This window comes from Bombus vosnesenskii, unplaced genomic scaffold, assembly GCF_011952255.1.
Source record: "Bombus vosnesenskii isolate JDL3184/JDL3185 unplaced genomic scaffold, Bvos_JDL3184-5_v1.1 scf7180000013286, whole genome shotgun sequence".
Taxonomy (NCBI): Eukaryota; Metazoa; Arthropoda; class Insecta; order Hymenoptera; family Apidae; genus Bombus; species Bombus vosnesenskii.
The window spans coordinates 1,217,235-1,234,365 of record NW_022882939.1 but is presented as its reverse complement, the minus strand read 5'-3'; the positions used below and the strand labels follow the sequence as shown (position 1 = coordinate 1,234,365).

The window sequence follows — 17,131 nt, the reverse complement described above, 5'->3', positions numbered from 1 at the left end:
ACGTTCAGAATAATGGAACGAATATTTTAAACGATACTACTAAATCTACAAGCTAAAATGTACTATACAAATTTTCTTTAAACTATAAGACATACAAAGTATATATTTCTAAAAATAAAAAATATCGAATCGAACACTCTTCGAACATATTTCGAACGCTCATTATTACGTATATTACCAAACCAATACATATAATATAATATATAAACCAAACCAATGAAAGGCGCAGAGATTGGAGAACATGGGGTCCCCGAGCGTGCGGTACGTTTCAGCATCGTTGCGAACACCAACTCCCTCCGCTTGTCCCAATGCCATCTCGAACGGTGAGACTGCAAACAAAAAATATCCATATATACATCAAGATAGTAATGCGATTTCTATTCCTGCAGCACCGACGTAACACACGGTGCTCCATAATCGCTCGAGATTTCATATAGTTGTTGAAATCTCTACGCATTTGGTAGATAAAACGTTGCGAGAAATCCTCTTGTCAAAGTAGTCACAGTTAGGTCTTTCAAACCTAATCGCTTGCATTTTTCCCGCTACCTCAGCGTTGTAACGGTACTTTTATTTCTGCCAACTTAGACATGAAATCGTCTAAACTGCTCAATTCAGGACACGATGGCTCTTCTTCCCGGGGATTCTGTTGAGACGATCCCGGATTTTCCGTGTCTTCACCATTGTAGAGTTCATAATTTGTATAATTTACCTTCTTCAAGCATTGTTTTTTAAGATCCTCCCATTTTGAGGCTGTTGATAATCGCCGGATGCGTAAATCATTTTCAGCTTTGGAAAGAGCGCACGTTAGCATTGCTTCAATCCGTAAATCGCGTCTGCGGTTTCGGCGACACTTTGATTGTTTGCGGCGAACTTTGTTAATCCAAGTTACTAACCGTTCAGTTTCACTTGGCTTGTCGGCGTCCGGTTTTGGAAGTCCTGTTTTTGTCCTCGCCATGCTTTCTCAACTATTTAACCTAATTATTGAATAAGTAAAAAGTATACCAACCTGTATCCGGCTCGTGCTTGTTGTAGAACAAAACAGAAGAAATTCACACAACTGCACACAAAGGATTTGAAACCACCGAGCAAAACACCCTCCTCACAGCACAGTCGTAAGATGACTAAGCGAAGCCTACGCTGCGCGTATAAAGTCCGCTTTCTATACCCCCACCCCTGTCTTTATGACGTAGTCTTACGCGCGAAAATGGATACTAGTTCCGTGTAAAATCTTACGTCGGCCTTACATTCTTAGAATTTTTGAAAAATACTTTAATCCAATTAATTTTTACATATATGTGCGACAATTTTAATGCTAAATTTTATATATTTTGTACATTATATTCTTCATTTACAGGAAATAACCAATAGCGTATGAAGATGTACTGCACGTATTATTTGGCACGTACATTAATGTTAATGCACAAATCATTATTCCAATGATTTTAAGTTACACACATAATGGATAAAGTAGGCTGTAGACTATGAAATTCGTATGAAATAAGCAGAGAATAGTAACTAAATAAATGTATACAGGGTGGTTGTAACAGTCGATACAAGCGGCAAGGGGGTGATCCTACGCGAAAAAGGAAATCGAAAATATGGAATAAAAATTTTTTTTAATTTTTTTTTTTATTTTTCCATCGGGACAACTATCTACAGTGAAATCCGTTATAACGAGACGTGATAAAGTGCACGCGTACCGAGCGAAAATTCAAAGTCGATTTTCTCGAAAACAAAGCCTCAAACGAAAAATTTTTATTGTATATTTTCGACTTCTTTTTTCGCGTAGAACCACCCCCTGTCCGCTTGTGCCGCCAGTTACCAACCACCCTGTATATGGAACATAAATCTTGTAAAAATATTAATATGTCGGATCACGATTCGAATTTTGGGCGCGCGACGACTCTTCATGTGGACTAGCCATCGTTTCACAAAGCCGAGATTTTATTTACACGTATATACAGGTCTATCACTAAGCTTAACAAATAATAAGTACAACTAATAATAAGTCTAACAAACACTAAGCCTAATGAATAATACGATCTACGAATAATTAAATTAAATAATACTATTAGCAATGTTTGAGTTCAAACGAATCCACGGTCACCGGGATAACTCCTTACTAAGCGAAACTAACTTAGACGCAAATGCGATCGTCGAAAATGCTCGATGTATCACTCTCCAAGGCAATCGCAAGAATGCCAGCCTCGTGGAGATTTTTCTTCCTGTACGATTGCATTTTGTTTTCTATACCCGTTTGGAAGCATCGAGAAGGTTCCAAACGCCGTTGCTAGGCAGTTTCTGCCTGGAGTTTTGATTACTAATACAATGTACATCCCATTGCATCGGCACCTCCGAGGCAACATCACACGTGGCCAGGCCCGCTTTCGAGGCCGCATGCCGCCACAACCACATTTCTCGGAAAACACATACAACCACTCCAGACCTCCGTTAGATAAAACATCCATCCATCTCGCTTATTACAAATCTTAAGCAATTACAACTATAATAAAATCTAGGCTAAGGTACTAGAGGATGTTCCCAAAATTTCCAAGGAAAGGCTTCGGCTTTCCTTTCATCTCCGACAAATATATTTGTCGGGTTTACATTAGAATTAGGGTTAGGGGCGTAAAGTGAATCTTCGTTTGGATTACACGTCGTCGTTATGCAATAGAGAAGACATTGGCTAGTGCAAATACGATTGCCATAGAACCGGACAAGTAACCGTGGTAATTAGATACTCGAGAAACTAATGACAATGATCCTAGGTTCAATAACGAACCCGCGGACAACGGGACGGTAGCCGTACGCACTCGCAAAGATCTAAGTCGGGATCTGTGTCAATAGTCGCTGGCGTTAATCTCTTTTTTTGTCGGTGAGACCGCAAGGGAGAATGACTTTCCGTCCCGGTGATACCCCAGAGGAAAACTATGACGAGGTGTGTCTAAGGACACGAGATCATCGGATTCGTCGGGGACATCCTACGTTCGGAAAGTAAGGGAAATTGACGTTGCTGCTAATTGGCCAATCTCCATATCGGTAGTTAGAAAAGGATGCTAGCTGCCCTTGAGGGAGGGTTGCTAGTGGGAGACGTCGTTCGTGGAAAAATAGGTCTCTCCTGTCTTCCCGTAACTGGGACAAAGACTGTGTATCTGTTGAAGGATTTTAGGTAACTAGATATTAGTGTTTATGACGGTCCTCGGGCTAGCCGATCACGTACTGTGGAGACGCGTCGACATCTGGTAAACATCCTGCCCGGAGAATAGGATCTGCGTGTGGCAAGCTACGGGACAGAAACCGTTGGAATGTTTACTGCCACGTGCCGCTACAAATCTTTCTTTTAAGGAGAGCTATAGGATTACTCAATGCCTTTGTTAGATGGAGAGTTCGTCCCGTTGACCGCGGCTACGTTCGGCGACTAATTGTCGCCTTGAGCCCAAGCTCATTGTCACAAGTCTCAAACAAATACAATTGGTTAGAATGACGGCAAATCGTTTAGTTACAACTGTAGATTTTAATTACAATGTTTTTATGGATTTTCCCGAGGTTTCAGAGGGAAGGCACCGGTGTCCTCTTATCTCCGACATATTAAATTACATTCAAATCAAATATATGAACAAGATCTATTGACTTTTAATTATTTTTTTGAAGCACTAGTATCAAATAAAATTGCGTCATTACGAATACAAAAACAATAACGTTGATATAAAAATGTCATCCTGAAACACAGTTTAACGTGATACAAGTGTATTATTTTAATTTAAGCAGAAAATATCTAATCATATTTAACGATTTTAAAAAACATACCTCTACTAAACCATCTACTAAGCCATCGGCAAGGCCCTGAACAGCAAGCAGTTCAGCAGTTGTTAAAAAACTAGATAATTGTTCCCGAACCACATTTACTTCACCGTGATACATAAAATCAACCAATGCAACCAAATCATCGAATTTTACGTCACGAGATATTATAACAGGATGCTGACATGGATTTTCCTAAAATAGAATAAGTATCATTTATAAAATATATGTTAACAGTAATAAATTATTAAATTCTTAATTTCACTCTACCTTAAATAAATCTCTAAAATATGTACTACATGCAGATAATAGCATTTTTTCTGCTCTTATTCCTTTTTCCTTCGCAGCCTAAAGTTACATCAACGAGATATTCTTTTGTTCTCAGCGTATCAAAAGCACAAGTAATATGTTTTAAGTAATTATTCCACCTAAGAGAAAACTGTTGAATCCGTAAAACAATTATATTAAATTTGCAATTTTCAATCTGAAAAACATTTGACTTCAATGAGTATATTTTGATTTTTACCTGCCGGAAAACTGATGGAACAAAAATTTGTTACAACTATCATGTACTTATGTAATTAAAACAAGACAAAGCTTTTATAAATATAAAAATTGTCATAAAAATTTTGACGCAACGCATTTGAACATTTTATGACTCATTGTATTAACATCACATTATTTCTTTTTTGATGAGTATAATAAAAGCAATAATATTTAAACAATACATACATGTTTAGATGGCTTTCACAATATGGCTTTCCCATAGAGCAGGAGGCTTATTACAAAATTCACGTCATAAATGTAACTTTCTTCAACTTCCTAAAGCAAAAATTATAAGTGTCCACTCAGGAATACCCAACATATTGAAACACTTAAATAATACAAATTTCATATTTGGGTATTACATATTTCTAAGAATTTAACACTACCATGCTTACCATGCTTTCATTAGCATGCTTCAAATGACTTTATATTGAAATTATTTGTATGGTATGGTATGCATTTCCTTATCGCCCTTTATTTTTGTTTCTCCTTCTGCAGAAGAGTTAAGACTATTTGTATCCTCCCTATATTTGTCTATTATACATCCTACATACTTTCACAAATAACAAAAAGTAGCAAGGACAAATATAACTTCAATGTATACAGTCATCACAATGAAATGTCAATCATCTTTTGCAGATCTAAAATATCAAACGTGAAACGATGATCTTAATTTAGAATAGATTATAGATACACAATCTGCTGGTTTCTTCCTTTCTTAGCAATGATCTGTTCCATTGTCAAACAAGTATTTCCTTCAGTAGCCGGATGAAATGCACATTTATATTGTATTATGCTTATCATTATACTGCAAGTACTTTGAATTACTGAAATTGCAGAACCATTTCCTGTTATTGAATGCAAAACATACAGCACGAACACGTTTTCCATTATCAAAAAACGCCATACAAATGTCTCATCCATTGTATTAAAGTGATAAGAGATAGACACAGCACCAGGCCTGTAGCTCATAATACAACAAGTTGCACCAGTTTCTCAATTTTCCCCAATTATATTCAATGTTTACAATAATCATCCTTCATATAAAATTGTTACCTTTATCCAAAGCATACCACCTCTCTCCCCCTCTTTAAAAATATGACCTTTTTCATCTTAATGTCTCCCAAAAACGGATTTAGCAGAAAGTATACGACATCTATAACGATCCAATTAGAAACTACCAGAGCATGTGTATTTTAAGCGGACCTTTAAACGTCGATTAAACGCGTTCTCTATCCAAGCCTGGCTGAAACATAATTACTCGCACCCCCAGTAATCCGTCTCTAAGTGATTCCAATCAACGTACCATGCAAACACGAATCCAACGCGTTCCAGGAATAGGATCAACTGCCTGTAGTTGTTTAGCTGTACATGACGAGTACAATTATTTCGGGTATTCCTGCAGTACAAAACAGACACCCAAACGACAATATTTCAACACAAAAATATTTAAAACAATAGTTATAAAAGCATAATACTTAATACCGCGCTTGACATCAGGTATAAGCAAAAATAAATTTCTTCAAACAAATTTCAAGTTAAATCTTTAGCTTGTGTAATTATATCAAACTTGTTCAATTAACAATGAGCAATTTCCATCGTGTTTTGACAACTGACTCATCAATGATGTATTTCCTTGGAATTGGAAAAGGAATGTGCATAATTTTGTCCTTCGTCAACACTCAAAATATTATCTACATGCTATACTTAGGGATTCAATTTTATAATACGTTGCCTCATTTTCCCATCACTGCTTTCCTATTATCAGTCACTTGAACTGTAATATAAACCAGTCTTTTATTTCCATTACTATTCTGCGTACCATTTATCAGGAACAATACATTTTATTTGTTAATCTAATAACATGCGAAGTTCCTCATTTGTCCCAACATCAATCAATGGATAAGTGAATTGAAATCTGTGAAAATAAGTATCTAGTAATACGACTTCCGAACCGACGTAATTATTGCAATGATTGTTAAATTTCAAAACAATTTCCTATCCATATTAAACATATTACGTATATGTGCATGTCTATTATTTCGATTAGTTGCTCTACTTGCGGTAGTTTGCCATTCTGGATCATCTAGACTCAACAAAGATGCATTCAATTTACTCCATACCTCAAAAAGCTCTTATTATCTTAATTCGAATGGGAAGATAGAGACCTGTGACAGTATTCAGCTTGGTCAACTTTGAACAAGGCATATTAATAAGCCAGTGTAACTCGCGTACAACCATTTTTTTTTTTTTTTTTTTTTACGTGGAGAAATCCTCATGGACACTCTGCTGTTGCAGTAATTGCGCAACAGCAGAGTAGTGTCGGACTCTTACCGACTAAAACTCCACGATGACCACCCTACGCGTATGACAGGGGTGCTCCAGGATCCTCTTATGAATTAACTTCAGTTGCACCCCCTCCACGCGTTCTCTTGTTCTAGCCAGTCCTAATATTTCCTGACTATTGAATTGGCGTTAGGGGGGGCCATTACCCCTAGCGCTTTCTCTCCTTATTGATATTCACCGGAGGCTTGTCTTGTGTGCTTCGACAACTCGCATACAACCTGGTGGTACAAGCTATGAAAAAACTTTTCCTGACATGAGAAAACACATTTGCACAGATAACGAACAAAAGGGATTAGAGCTCACCAAATAAGATTTGCTACAATTTGCTGTAGTTCGTCACAATAAGCCTATGAGTATCGCGCGTCAGACGATTTTCGAATTAGTTGATGCTTGGATGTTCAAGATACGGAAGCGCGGAGTGATGAGACGTTTATGTACAACTTGATCATGGTGCAACCCATTCGTCAGCCAGAAAACTTCATGTACGATTTTCTAAAAACAAAGACTTTCCGTCCCTTCTTTATCCCGTACCAATCCTCTCTCGTCGTTCCTTATCTCATACACAGACAGGCCAAATAATGTTGCCGATGACGGCCAACAGCCTGGGTACATGTACGGGTCTCTTGCCTGCGACAGAATTTTGTTATGTGTAGTATGCTGGGCAGAAAAGCATTTTTGGCATTAATATGAACTAGAAGATTGCAGAAAAATTGTAAACATTTTATTAATTTCATCTTATTTCTTAAAGTCTACGAAACTGTTAATATATACAAAATCTTGACGTTCAGAATAATGGAACGAATATTTTAAACGATACTACTAAATCTACAAGCTAAAATGTACTATACAAATTTTCTTTAAACTATAAGACATACAAAGTATATATTTCTAAAAATAAAAAATATCGAATCGAACACTCTTCGAACATATTTCGAACGCTCATTATTACGTATATTACCAAACCAATACATATAATATAATATATAAACCAAACCAATGAAAGGCGCAGAGATTGGAGAACATGGGGTCCCCGAGCGTGCGGTACGTTTCAGCATCGTTGCGAACACCAACTCCCTCCGCTTGTCCCAATGCCATCTCGAACGGTGAGACTGCAAACAAAAAATATCCATATATACATCAAGATAGTAATGCGATTTCTATTCCTGCAGCACCGACGTAACACACGGTGCTCCATAATCGCTCGAGATTTCATATAGTTGTTGAAATCTCTACGCATTTGGTAGATAAAACGTTGCGAGAAATCCTCTTGTCAAAGTAGTCACAGTTAGGTCTTTCAAACCTAATCGCTTGCATTTTTCCCGCTACCTCAGCGTTGTAACGGTACTTTTATTTCTGCCAACTTAGACATGAAATCGTCTAAACTGCTCAATTCAGGACACGATGGCTCTTCTTCCCGGGGATTCTGTTGAGACGATCCCGGATTTTCCGTGTCTTCACCATTGTAGAGTTCATAATTTGTATAATTTACCTTCTTCAAGCATTGTTTTTTAAGATCCTCCCATTTTGAGGCTGTTGATAATCGCCGGATGCGTAAATCATTTTCAGCTTTGGAAAGAGCGCACGTTAGCATTGCTTCAATCCGTAAATCGCGTCTGCGGTTTCGGCGACACTTTGATTGTTTGCGGCGAACTTTGTTAATCCAAGTTACTAACCGTTCAGTTTCACTTGGCTTGTCGGCGTTCGGTTTTGGAAGTCTCTCCTTTGTCTTCGTCATACTTTCTTAACTATTTCACCTAATTATTGAATAAGTAAAAAGTATACTAACCTGTATCCGGCTCGTGTTTGTCGTAGAACAAAACAGAAGAGATTCACACAACTGCACACAAAGGATTTGAAACCACCGAGCAAAACACCCTCCCCACAGCAAAGTCGTAAGATGACTGAGGGAAGCCTACGCTGCGCGTCTAAAATCCGCTTTCTATACCCCCACCCCTGTCTTTATGACGTAGTCTTACGCGCGAAAATGGAAACTAGTTCTGTGTAAAATCTTACGTCGACCTTACATTCTTAGAATTTTTGAAAAATACTTTAATCCAATTAATTTTTAAATATATGTGCGACAATTTTAATGCTAAATTTTATATATTTTGTACATTATATTAAAATTCTTCATTTACAGGAAATAATCAATGGCGTACGAAGATGTACTGCGGTTAATTCTAACCAACCGCGTGCCCCATTTTGTAAACGTCATTTCCGGTACACGTATTATTTGGCACGTACGTTAATGTTAATGCAAAAATCATTATTCCAATGATTTTAAGTTACATACATAATAAATAAAGTAGGCTGTAGACTATGAAATTCGTATGAAATAAGCAGAGAATAGTAACTAAATAAATGTATACAGGGTGGTTGTAACAGTCGATACAAGCGGCAAGGGGGTGATCCTACGCGAAAAAGGAAATCGAAAATATGGAATAAAAATTTTTTTTAATTTTTTTTTTTATTTTTCCATCGGGACAACTATCTACAGTGAAATCCGTTATAACGAGACGTGATAAAGTGCACGCGTACCGAGCGAAAATTCAAAGTCGATTTTCTCGAAAACAAAGCCTCAAACGAAAAATTTTTATTGTATATTTTCGACTTCTTTTTTCGCGTAGAACCACCCCCTGTCCGCTTGTGCCGCCAGTTACCAACCACCCTGTATATGGAACATAAATCTTGTAAAAATATTAATATGTCGGATCACGATTCGAATTTTGGGCGCGCGACGACTCTTCATGTGGACTAGCCATCGTTTCACAAAGCCGAGATTTTATTTACACGTATATACAGGTCTATCACTAAGCTTAACAAATAATAAGTACAACTAATAATAAGTCTAACAAACACTAAGCCTAATGAATAATACGATCTACGAATAATTAAATTAAATAATACTATTAGCAATGTTTGAGTTCAAACGAATCCACGGTCACCGGGATAACTCCTTACTAAGCGAAACTAACTTAGACGCAAATGCGATCGTCGAAAATGCTCGATGTATCACTCTCCAAGGCAATCGCAAGAATGCCAGCCTCGTGGAGATTTTTCTTCCTGTACGATTGCATTTTGTTTTCTATACCCGTTTGGAAGCATCGAGAAGGTTCCAAACGCCGTTGCTAGGCAGTTTCTGCCTGGAGTTTTGATTACTAATACAATGTACATCCCATTGCATCGGCACCTCCGAGGCAACATCACACGTGGCCAGGCCCGCTTTCGAGGCCGCATGCCGCCACAACCACATTTCTCGGAAAACACATACAACCACTCCAGACCTCCGTTAGATAAAACATCCATCCATCTCGCTTATTACAAATCTTAAGCAATTACAACTATAATAAAATCTAGGCTAAGGTACTAGAGGATGTTCCCAAAATTTCCAAGGAAAGGCTTCGGCTTTCCTTTCATCTCCGACAAATATATTTGTCGGGTTTACATTAGAATTAGGGTTAGGGGCGTAAAGTGAATCTTCGTTTGGATTACACGTCGTCGTTATGCAATAGAGAAGACATTGGCTAGTGCAAATACGATTGCCATAGAACCGGACAAGTAACCGTGGTAATTAGATACTCGAGAAACTAATGACAATGATCCTAGGTTCAATAACGAACCCGCGGACAACGGGACGGTAGCCGTACGCACTCGCAAAGATCTAAGTCGGGATCTGTGTCAATAGTCGCTGGCGTTAATCTCTTTTTTTGTCGGTGAGACCGCAAGGGAGAATGACTTTCCGTCCCGGTGATACCCCAGAGGAAAACTATGACGAGGTGTGTCTAAGGACACGAGATCATCGGATTCGTCGGGGACATCCTACGTTCGGAAAGTAAGGGAAATTGACGTTGCTGCTAATTGGCCAATCTCCATATCGGTAGTTAGAAAAGGATGCTAGCTGCCCTTGAGGGAGGGTTGCTAGTGGGAGACGTCGTTCGTGGAAAAATAGGTCTCTCCTGTCTTCCCGTAACTGGGACAAAGACTGTGTATCTGTTGAAGGATTTTAGGTAACTAGATATTAGTGTTTATGACGGTCCTCGGGCTAGCCGATCACGTACTGTGGAGACGCGTCGACATCTGGTAAACATCCTGCCCGGAGAATAGGATCTGCGTGTGGCAAGCTACGGGACAGAAACCGTTGGAATGTTTACTGCCACGTGCCGCTACAAATCTTTCTTTTAAGGAGAGCTATAGGATTACTCAATGCCTTTGTTAGATGGAGAGTTCGTCCCGTTGACCGCGGCTACGTTCGGCGACTAATTGTCGCCTTGAGCCCAAGCTCATTGTCACAAGTCTCAAACAAATACAATTGGTTAGAATGACGGCAAATCGTTTAGTTACAACTGTAGATTTTAATTACAATGTTTTTATGGATTTTCCCGAGGTTTCAGAGGGAAGGCACCGGTGTCCTCTTATCTCCGACATATTAAATTACATTCAAATCAAATATATGAACAAGATCTATTGACTTTTAATTATTTTTTTGAAGCACTAGTATCAAATAAAATTGCGTCATTACGAATACAAAAACAATAACGTTGATATAAAAATGTCATCCTGAAACACAGTTTAACGTGATACAAGTGTATTATTTTAATTTAAGCAGAAAATATCTAATCATATTTAACGATTTTAAAAAACATACCTCTACTAAACCATCTACTAAGCCATCGGCAAGGCCCTGAACAGCAAGCAGTTCAGCAGTTGTTAAAAAACTAGATAATTGTTCCCGAACCACATTTACTTCACCGTGATACATAAAATCAACCAATGCAACCAAATCATCGAATTTTACGTCACGAGATATTATAACAGGATGCTGACATGGATTTTCCTAAAATAGAATAAGTATCATTTATAAAATATATGTTAACAGTAATAAATTATTAAATTCTTAATTTCACTCTACCTTAAATAAATCTCTAAAATATGTACTACATGCAGATAATAGCATTTTTTCTGCTCTTATTCCTTTTTCCTTCGCAGCCTAAAGTTACATCAACGAGATATTCTTTTGTTCTCAGCGTATCAAAAGCACAAGTAATATGTTTTAAGTAATTATTCCACCTAAGAGAAAACTGTTGAATCCGTAAAACAATTATATTAAATTTGCAATTTTCAATCTGAAAAACATTTGACTTCAATGAGTATATTTTGATTTTTACCTGCCGGAAAACTGATGGAACAAAAATTTGTTACAACTATCATGTACTTATGTAATTAAAACAAGACAAAGCTTTTATAAATATAAAAATTGTCATAAAAATTTTGACGCAACGCATTTGAACATTTTATGACTCATTGTATTAACATCACATTATTTCTTTTTTGATGAGTATAATAAAAGCAATAATATTTAAACAATACATACATGTTTAGATGGCTTTCACAATATGGCTTTCCCATAGAGCAGGAGGCTTATTACAAAATTCACGTCATAAATGTAACTTTCTTCAACTTCCTAAAGCAAAAATTATAAGTGTCCACTCAGGAATACCCAACATATTGAAACACTTAAATAATACAAATTTCATATTTGGGTATTACATATTTCTAAGAATTTAACACTACCATGCTTACCATGCTTTCATTAGCATGCTTCAAATGACTTTATATTGAAATTATTTGTATGGTATGGTATGCATTTCCTTATCGCCCTTTATTTTTGTTTCTCCTTCTGCAGAAGAGTTAAGACTATTTGTATCCTCCCTATATTTGTCTATTATACATCCTACATACTTTCACAAATAACAAAAAGTAGCAAGGACAAATATAACTTCAATGTATACAGTCATCACAATGAAATGTCAATCATCTTTTGCAGATCTAAAATATCAAACGTGAAACGATGATCTTAATTTGGAATAGATTATAGATACACAATCTGTTCGTTTTTTCCTTTCTTAGCAATGATCTGTTCCATTGTCAAACAAGTATTTCCGTCAGTAGCCGGATGAAATGCAAATTTATATTGTATTATGCTTATCATTATACTGCAAGTACTTTGAATCACTGAAATTGCAGAACCATTTCCTGTTATTGAATGCAAAACATACAGCACGAACACGTTTTCCATTATCAAAAAACACCATACAAATGTCTCATCCATTGTATTAAAGTGATAAGAGATAGACACAGCACCAGGCCTGTAGCTCATAATACAACAAGTTGCACCAGTTTCTCAATTTTCCCCAATTATATTCAATGTTTACAATAATCATCCTTCATATAAAATTGTTACCTTTATCCAAAGCATACCACCTCTCTCCCCCTCTTTAAAAATATGACCTTTTTCATCTTAATGTCTCCCAAAAACGGATTTAGCAGAAAGTATACGACATCTATAACGATCCAATTAGAAACTACCAGAGCATGTGTATTTTAAGCGGACCTTTAAACGTCGATTAAACGCGTTCTCTATCCAAGCCTGGCTGAAACATAATTACTCGCACCCCCAGTAATCCGTCTCTAAGTGATTCCAATCAACGTACCATGCAAACACGAATCCAACGCGTTCCAGGAATAGGATCAACTGCCTGTAGTTGTTTAGCTGTACATGACGAGTACAATTATTTCGGGTATTCCTGCAGTACAAAACAGACACCCAAACGACAATATTTCAACACAAAAATATTTAAAACAATAGTTATAAAAGCATAATACTTAATACCGCGCTTGACATCAGGTATAAGCAAAAATAAATTTCTTCAAACAAATTTCAAGTTAAATCTTTAGCTTGTGTAATTATATCAAACTTGTTCAATTAACAATGAGCAATTTCCATCGTGTTTTGACAACTGACTCATCAATGATGTATTTCCTTGGAATTGGAAAAGGAATGTGCATAATTTTGTCCTTCGTCAACACTCAAAATATTATCTACATGCTATACTTAGGGATTCAATTTTATAATACGTTGCCTCATTTTCCCATCACTGCTTTCCTATTATCAGTCACTTGAACTGTAATATAAACCAGTCTTTTATTTCCATTACTATTCTGCGTACCATTTATCAGGAACAATACATTTTATTTGTTAATCTAATAACATGCGAAGTTCCTCATTTGTCCCAACATCAATCAATGGATAAGTGAATTGAAATCTGTGAAAATAAGTATCTAGTAATACGACTTCCGAACCGACGTAATTATTGCAATGATTGTTAAATTTCAAAACAATTTCCTATCCATATTAAACATATTACGTATATGTGCATGTCTATTATTTCGATTAGTTGCTCTACTTGCGGTAGTTTGCCATTCTGGATCATCTAGACTCAACAAAGATGCATTCAATTTACTCCATACCTCAAAAAGCTCTTATTATCTTAATTCGAATGGGAAGATAGAGACCTGTGACAGTATTCAGCTTGGTCAACTTTGAACAAGGCATATTAATAAGCCAGAGTAACTCGCATACAACCATTTTTTTTTTTTTTTTTTTTTACGTGGAGAAATCCTCATGGACACTCTGCTGTTGCAGTAATTGCGCAACAGCAGAGTAGTGTCGGACTCTTACCGACTAAAACTCCACGATGACCACCCTACGCGTATGACAGGGGTGCTCCAGGATCCTCTTATGAATTAACTTCAGTTGCACCCCCTCCACGCGTTCTCTTGTTCTAGCCAGTCCTAATATTTCCTGACTATTGAATTGGCGTTAGGGGGGGCCATTACCCCTAGCGCTTTCTCTCCTTATTGATATTCACCGGAGGCTTGTCTTGTGTGCTTCGACAACTCGCATACAACCTGGTGGTACAAGCTATGAAAAAACTTTTCCTGACATGAGAAAACACATTTGCACAGATAACGAACAAAAGGGATTAGAGCTCACCAAATAAGATTTGCTACAATTTGCTGTAGTTCGTCACAATAAGCCTATGAGTATCGCGCGTCAGACGATTTTCGAATTAGTTGATGCTTGGATGTTCAAGATACGGAAGCGCGGAGTGATGAGACGTTTATGTACAACTTGATCATGGTGCAACCCATTCGTCAGCCAGAAAACTTCATGTACGATTTTCTAAAAACAAAGACTTTCCGTCCCTTCTTTATCCCGTACCAATCCTCTCTCGTCGTTCCTTATCTCATACACAGACAGGCCAAATAATGTTGCCGATGACGGCCAACAGCCTGGGTACATGTACGGGTCTCTTGCCTGCGACAGAATTTTGTTATGTGTAGTATGCTGGGCAGAAAAGCATTTTTGGCATTAATATGAACTAGAAGATTGCAGAAAAATTGTAAACATTTTATTAATTTCATCTTATTTCTTAAAGTCTACGAAACTGTTAATATATACAAAATCTTGACGTTCAGAATAATGGAACGAATATTTTAAACGATACTACTAAATCTACAAGCTAAAATGTACTATACAAATTTTCTTTAAACTATAAGACATACAAAGTATATATTTCTAAAAATAAAAAATATCGAATCGAACACTCTTCGAACATATTTCGAACGCTCATTATTACGTATATTACCAAACCAATACATATAATATAATATATAAACCAAACCAATGAAAGGCGCAGAGATTGGAGAACATGGGGTCCCCGAGCGTGCGGTACGTTTCAGCATCGTTGCGAACACCAACTCCCTCCGCTTGTCCCAATGCCATCTCGAACGGTGAGACTGCAAACAAAAAATATCCATATATACATCAAGATAGTAATGCGATTTCTATTCCTGCAGCACCGACGTAACACACGGTGCTCCATAATCGCTCGAGATTTCATATAGTTGTTGAAATCTCTACGCATTTGGTAGATAAAACGTTGCGAGAAATCCTCTTGTCAAAGTAGTCACAGTTAGGTCTTTCAAACCTAATCGCTTGCATTTTTCCCGCTACCTCAGCGTTGTAACGGTACTTTTATTTCTGCCAACTTAGACATGAAATCGTCTAAACTGCTCAATTCAGGACACGATGGCTCTTCTTCCCGGGGATTCTGTTGAGACGATCCCGGATTTTCCGTGTCTTCACCATTGTAGAGTTCATAATTTGTATAATTTACCTTCTTCAAGCATTGTTTTTTAAGATCCTCCCATTTTGAGGCTGTTGATAATCGCCGGATGCGTAAATCATTTTCAGCTTTGGAAAGAGCGCACGTTAGCATTGCTTCAATCCGTAAATCGCGTCTGCGGTTTCGGCGACACTTTGATTGTTTGCGGCGAACTTTGTTAATCCAAGTTACTAACCGTTCAGTTTCACTTGGCTTGTCGGCGTTCGGTTTTGGAAGTCTCTCCTTTGTCTTCGTCATACTTTCTTAACTATTTCACCTAATTATTGAATAAGTAAAAAGTATACTAACCTGTATCCGGCTCGTGTTTGTCGTAGAACAAAACAGAAGAGATTCACACAACTGCACACAAAGGATTTGAAACCACCGAGCAAAACACCCTCCTCACAGCACAGTCGTAAGATGACTAAGCGAAGCCTACGCTGCGCGTATAAAGTCCGCTTTCTATACCCCCACCCCTGTCTTTATGACGTAGTCTTACGCGCGAAAATGGAAACTAGTTCTGTGTAAAATCTTACGTCGACCTTACATTCTTAGAATTTTTGAAAAATACTTTAATCCAATTAATTTTTAAATATATGTGCGACAATTTTAATGCTAAATTTTATATATTTTGTACATTATATTAAAATTCTTCATTTACAGGAAATAATCAATGGCGTACGAAGATGTACTGCGGTTAATTCTAACCAACCGCGTGCCCCATTTTGTAAACGTCATTTCCGGTACACGTATTATTTGGCACGTACGTTAATGTTAATGCAAAAATCATTATTCCAATGATTTTAAGTTACATACATAATAAATAAAGTAGGCTGTAGACTATGAAATTCGTATGAAATAAGCAGAGAATAGTAACTAAATAAATGTATACAGGGTGGTTGTAACAGTCGATACAAGCGGCAAGGGGGTGATCCTACGCGAAAAAGGAAATCGAAAATATGGAATAAAAATTTTTTTTAATTTTTTTTTTTATTTTTCCATCGGGACAACTATCTACAGTGAAATCCGTTATAACGAGACGTGATAAAGTGCACGCGTACCGAGCGAAAATTCAAAGTCGATTTTCTCGAAAACAAAGCCTCAAACGAAAAATTTTTATTGTATATTTTCGACTTCTTTTTTCGCGTAGAACCACCCCCTGTCCGCTTGTGCCGCCAGTTACCAATCATCCAGTATATATATATATATATGTACTTAATTTCGTACACTATTTGTTGTACAATGCGATAATGTGATAATAAAGCGTTTCTTCGCATCATTTTAATTATTTAATAAAATATTTAAAATAATTCAATTACAAAATGGTCTTTGTTATAATAATTATTTGTAATATATTATTAATACGTAGTTAGCCTGTTACATACTTCTACGTCATATTATCTATGTTGTATACTTTTCTGTAATATTTA

The 17,131-nt window shown here is 37.0% G+C and overlaps 5 protein-coding genes across 5 annotated transcripts; all 5 read right to left on the bottom strand.

Annotated features, from left to right (window-relative positions):
- Nucleotides 1–501: 501 nt before the first annotated feature.
- Nucleotides 502–955, bottom strand: LOC117232374. The gene has a single exon (XM_033491724.1). It carries the CDS (start codon nt 953–955, stop codon nt 548–550), a length of 408 nt encoding a protein of 135 aa, XP_033347615.1. The 3' UTR covers nt 502–547.
- Nucleotides 956–3,692: 2,737 nt separating this feature from the next.
- On the bottom strand, nt 3,693–4,191 carry LOC117232342 (broad-complex core protein isoforms 1/2/3/4/5-like). Its single transcript, XM_033491676.1, has 2 exons — nt 4,072–4,191; nt 3,693–3,996 (listed from the first exon to the last, which is right to left on the bottom strand). The coding sequence occupies exons 1-2, from the start codon at nt 4,114–4,116 to the stop codon at nt 3,751–3,753; spliced, it is 291 nt and encodes a 96-aa protein (XP_033347567.1). The 5' UTR covers nt 4,117–4,191; the 3' UTR covers nt 3,693–3,750.
- Nucleotides 4,192–7,974: 3,783 nt separating this feature from the next.
- Nucleotides 7,975–8,428, bottom strand: LOC117232375. The gene has a single exon (XM_033491725.1). The coding sequence runs from the start codon at nt 8,426–8,428 to the stop codon at nt 8,021–8,023; it is 408 nt and encodes a 135-aa protein (XP_033347616.1). The 3' UTR covers nt 7,975–8,020.
- A 2,795-nt stretch (nt 8,429–11,223) lies between these two features.
- On the bottom strand, nt 11,224–11,722 carry LOC117232343 (broad-complex core protein isoforms 1/2/3/4/5-like). The gene is made up of 2 exons (XM_033491677.1): nt 11,603–11,722; nt 11,224–11,527 (listed from the first exon to the last, which is right to left on the bottom strand). Exons 1-2 carry the CDS (start codon nt 11,645–11,647, stop codon nt 11,282–11,284), a joined length of 291 nt encoding a protein of 96 aa, XP_033347568.1. The 5' UTR covers nt 11,648–11,722; the 3' UTR covers nt 11,224–11,281.
- A 3,783-nt stretch (nt 11,723–15,505) lies between these two features.
- On the bottom strand, nt 15,506–15,959 carry LOC117232377. Its single transcript, XM_033491728.1, has one exon. The coding sequence runs from the start codon at nt 15,957–15,959 to the stop codon at nt 15,552–15,554; it is 408 nt and encodes a 135-aa protein (XP_033347619.1). The 3' UTR covers nt 15,506–15,551.
- Between the last annotated feature and the right edge of the window lie 1,172 nt (nt 15,960–17,131).

What these genes read in the sequence shown, in the direction of transcription:
- LOC117232374 (XM_033491724.1), bottom strand. Translation starts at nt 955, where the DNA reads ATGGCGAGGACAAAAACAGGACTTCCAAAACCGGACGCCGACAAGCCA.
- LOC117232342 (XM_033491676.1), bottom strand. Translation starts at nt 4,116, where the DNA reads ATGCTATTATCTGCATGTAGTACATATTTTAGAGATTTATTTAAG. An exon ending in ATTTTAGAGATTTATTTAAG is followed by an intron (nt 3,997 to 4,071) that starts GTAGAGTGAAAT and finishes ATTCTATTTTAG; the next exon opens with GAAAATCCATGTCAGCATCC.
- LOC117232375 (XM_033491725.1), bottom strand. Translation starts at nt 8,428, where the DNA reads ATGACGAAGACAAAGGAGAGACTTCCAAAACCGAACGCCGACAAGCCA.
- LOC117232343 (XM_033491677.1), bottom strand. Translation starts at nt 11,647, where the DNA reads ATGCTATTATCTGCATGTAGTACATATTTTAGAGATTTATTTAAG. An exon ending in ATTTTAGAGATTTATTTAAG is followed by an intron (nt 11,528 to 11,602) that starts GTAGAGTGAAAT and finishes ATTCTATTTTAG; the next exon opens with GAAAATCCATGTCAGCATCC.
- LOC117232377 (XM_033491728.1), bottom strand. Translation starts at nt 15,959, where the DNA reads ATGACGAAGACAAAGGAGAGACTTCCAAAACCGAACGCCGACAAGCCA.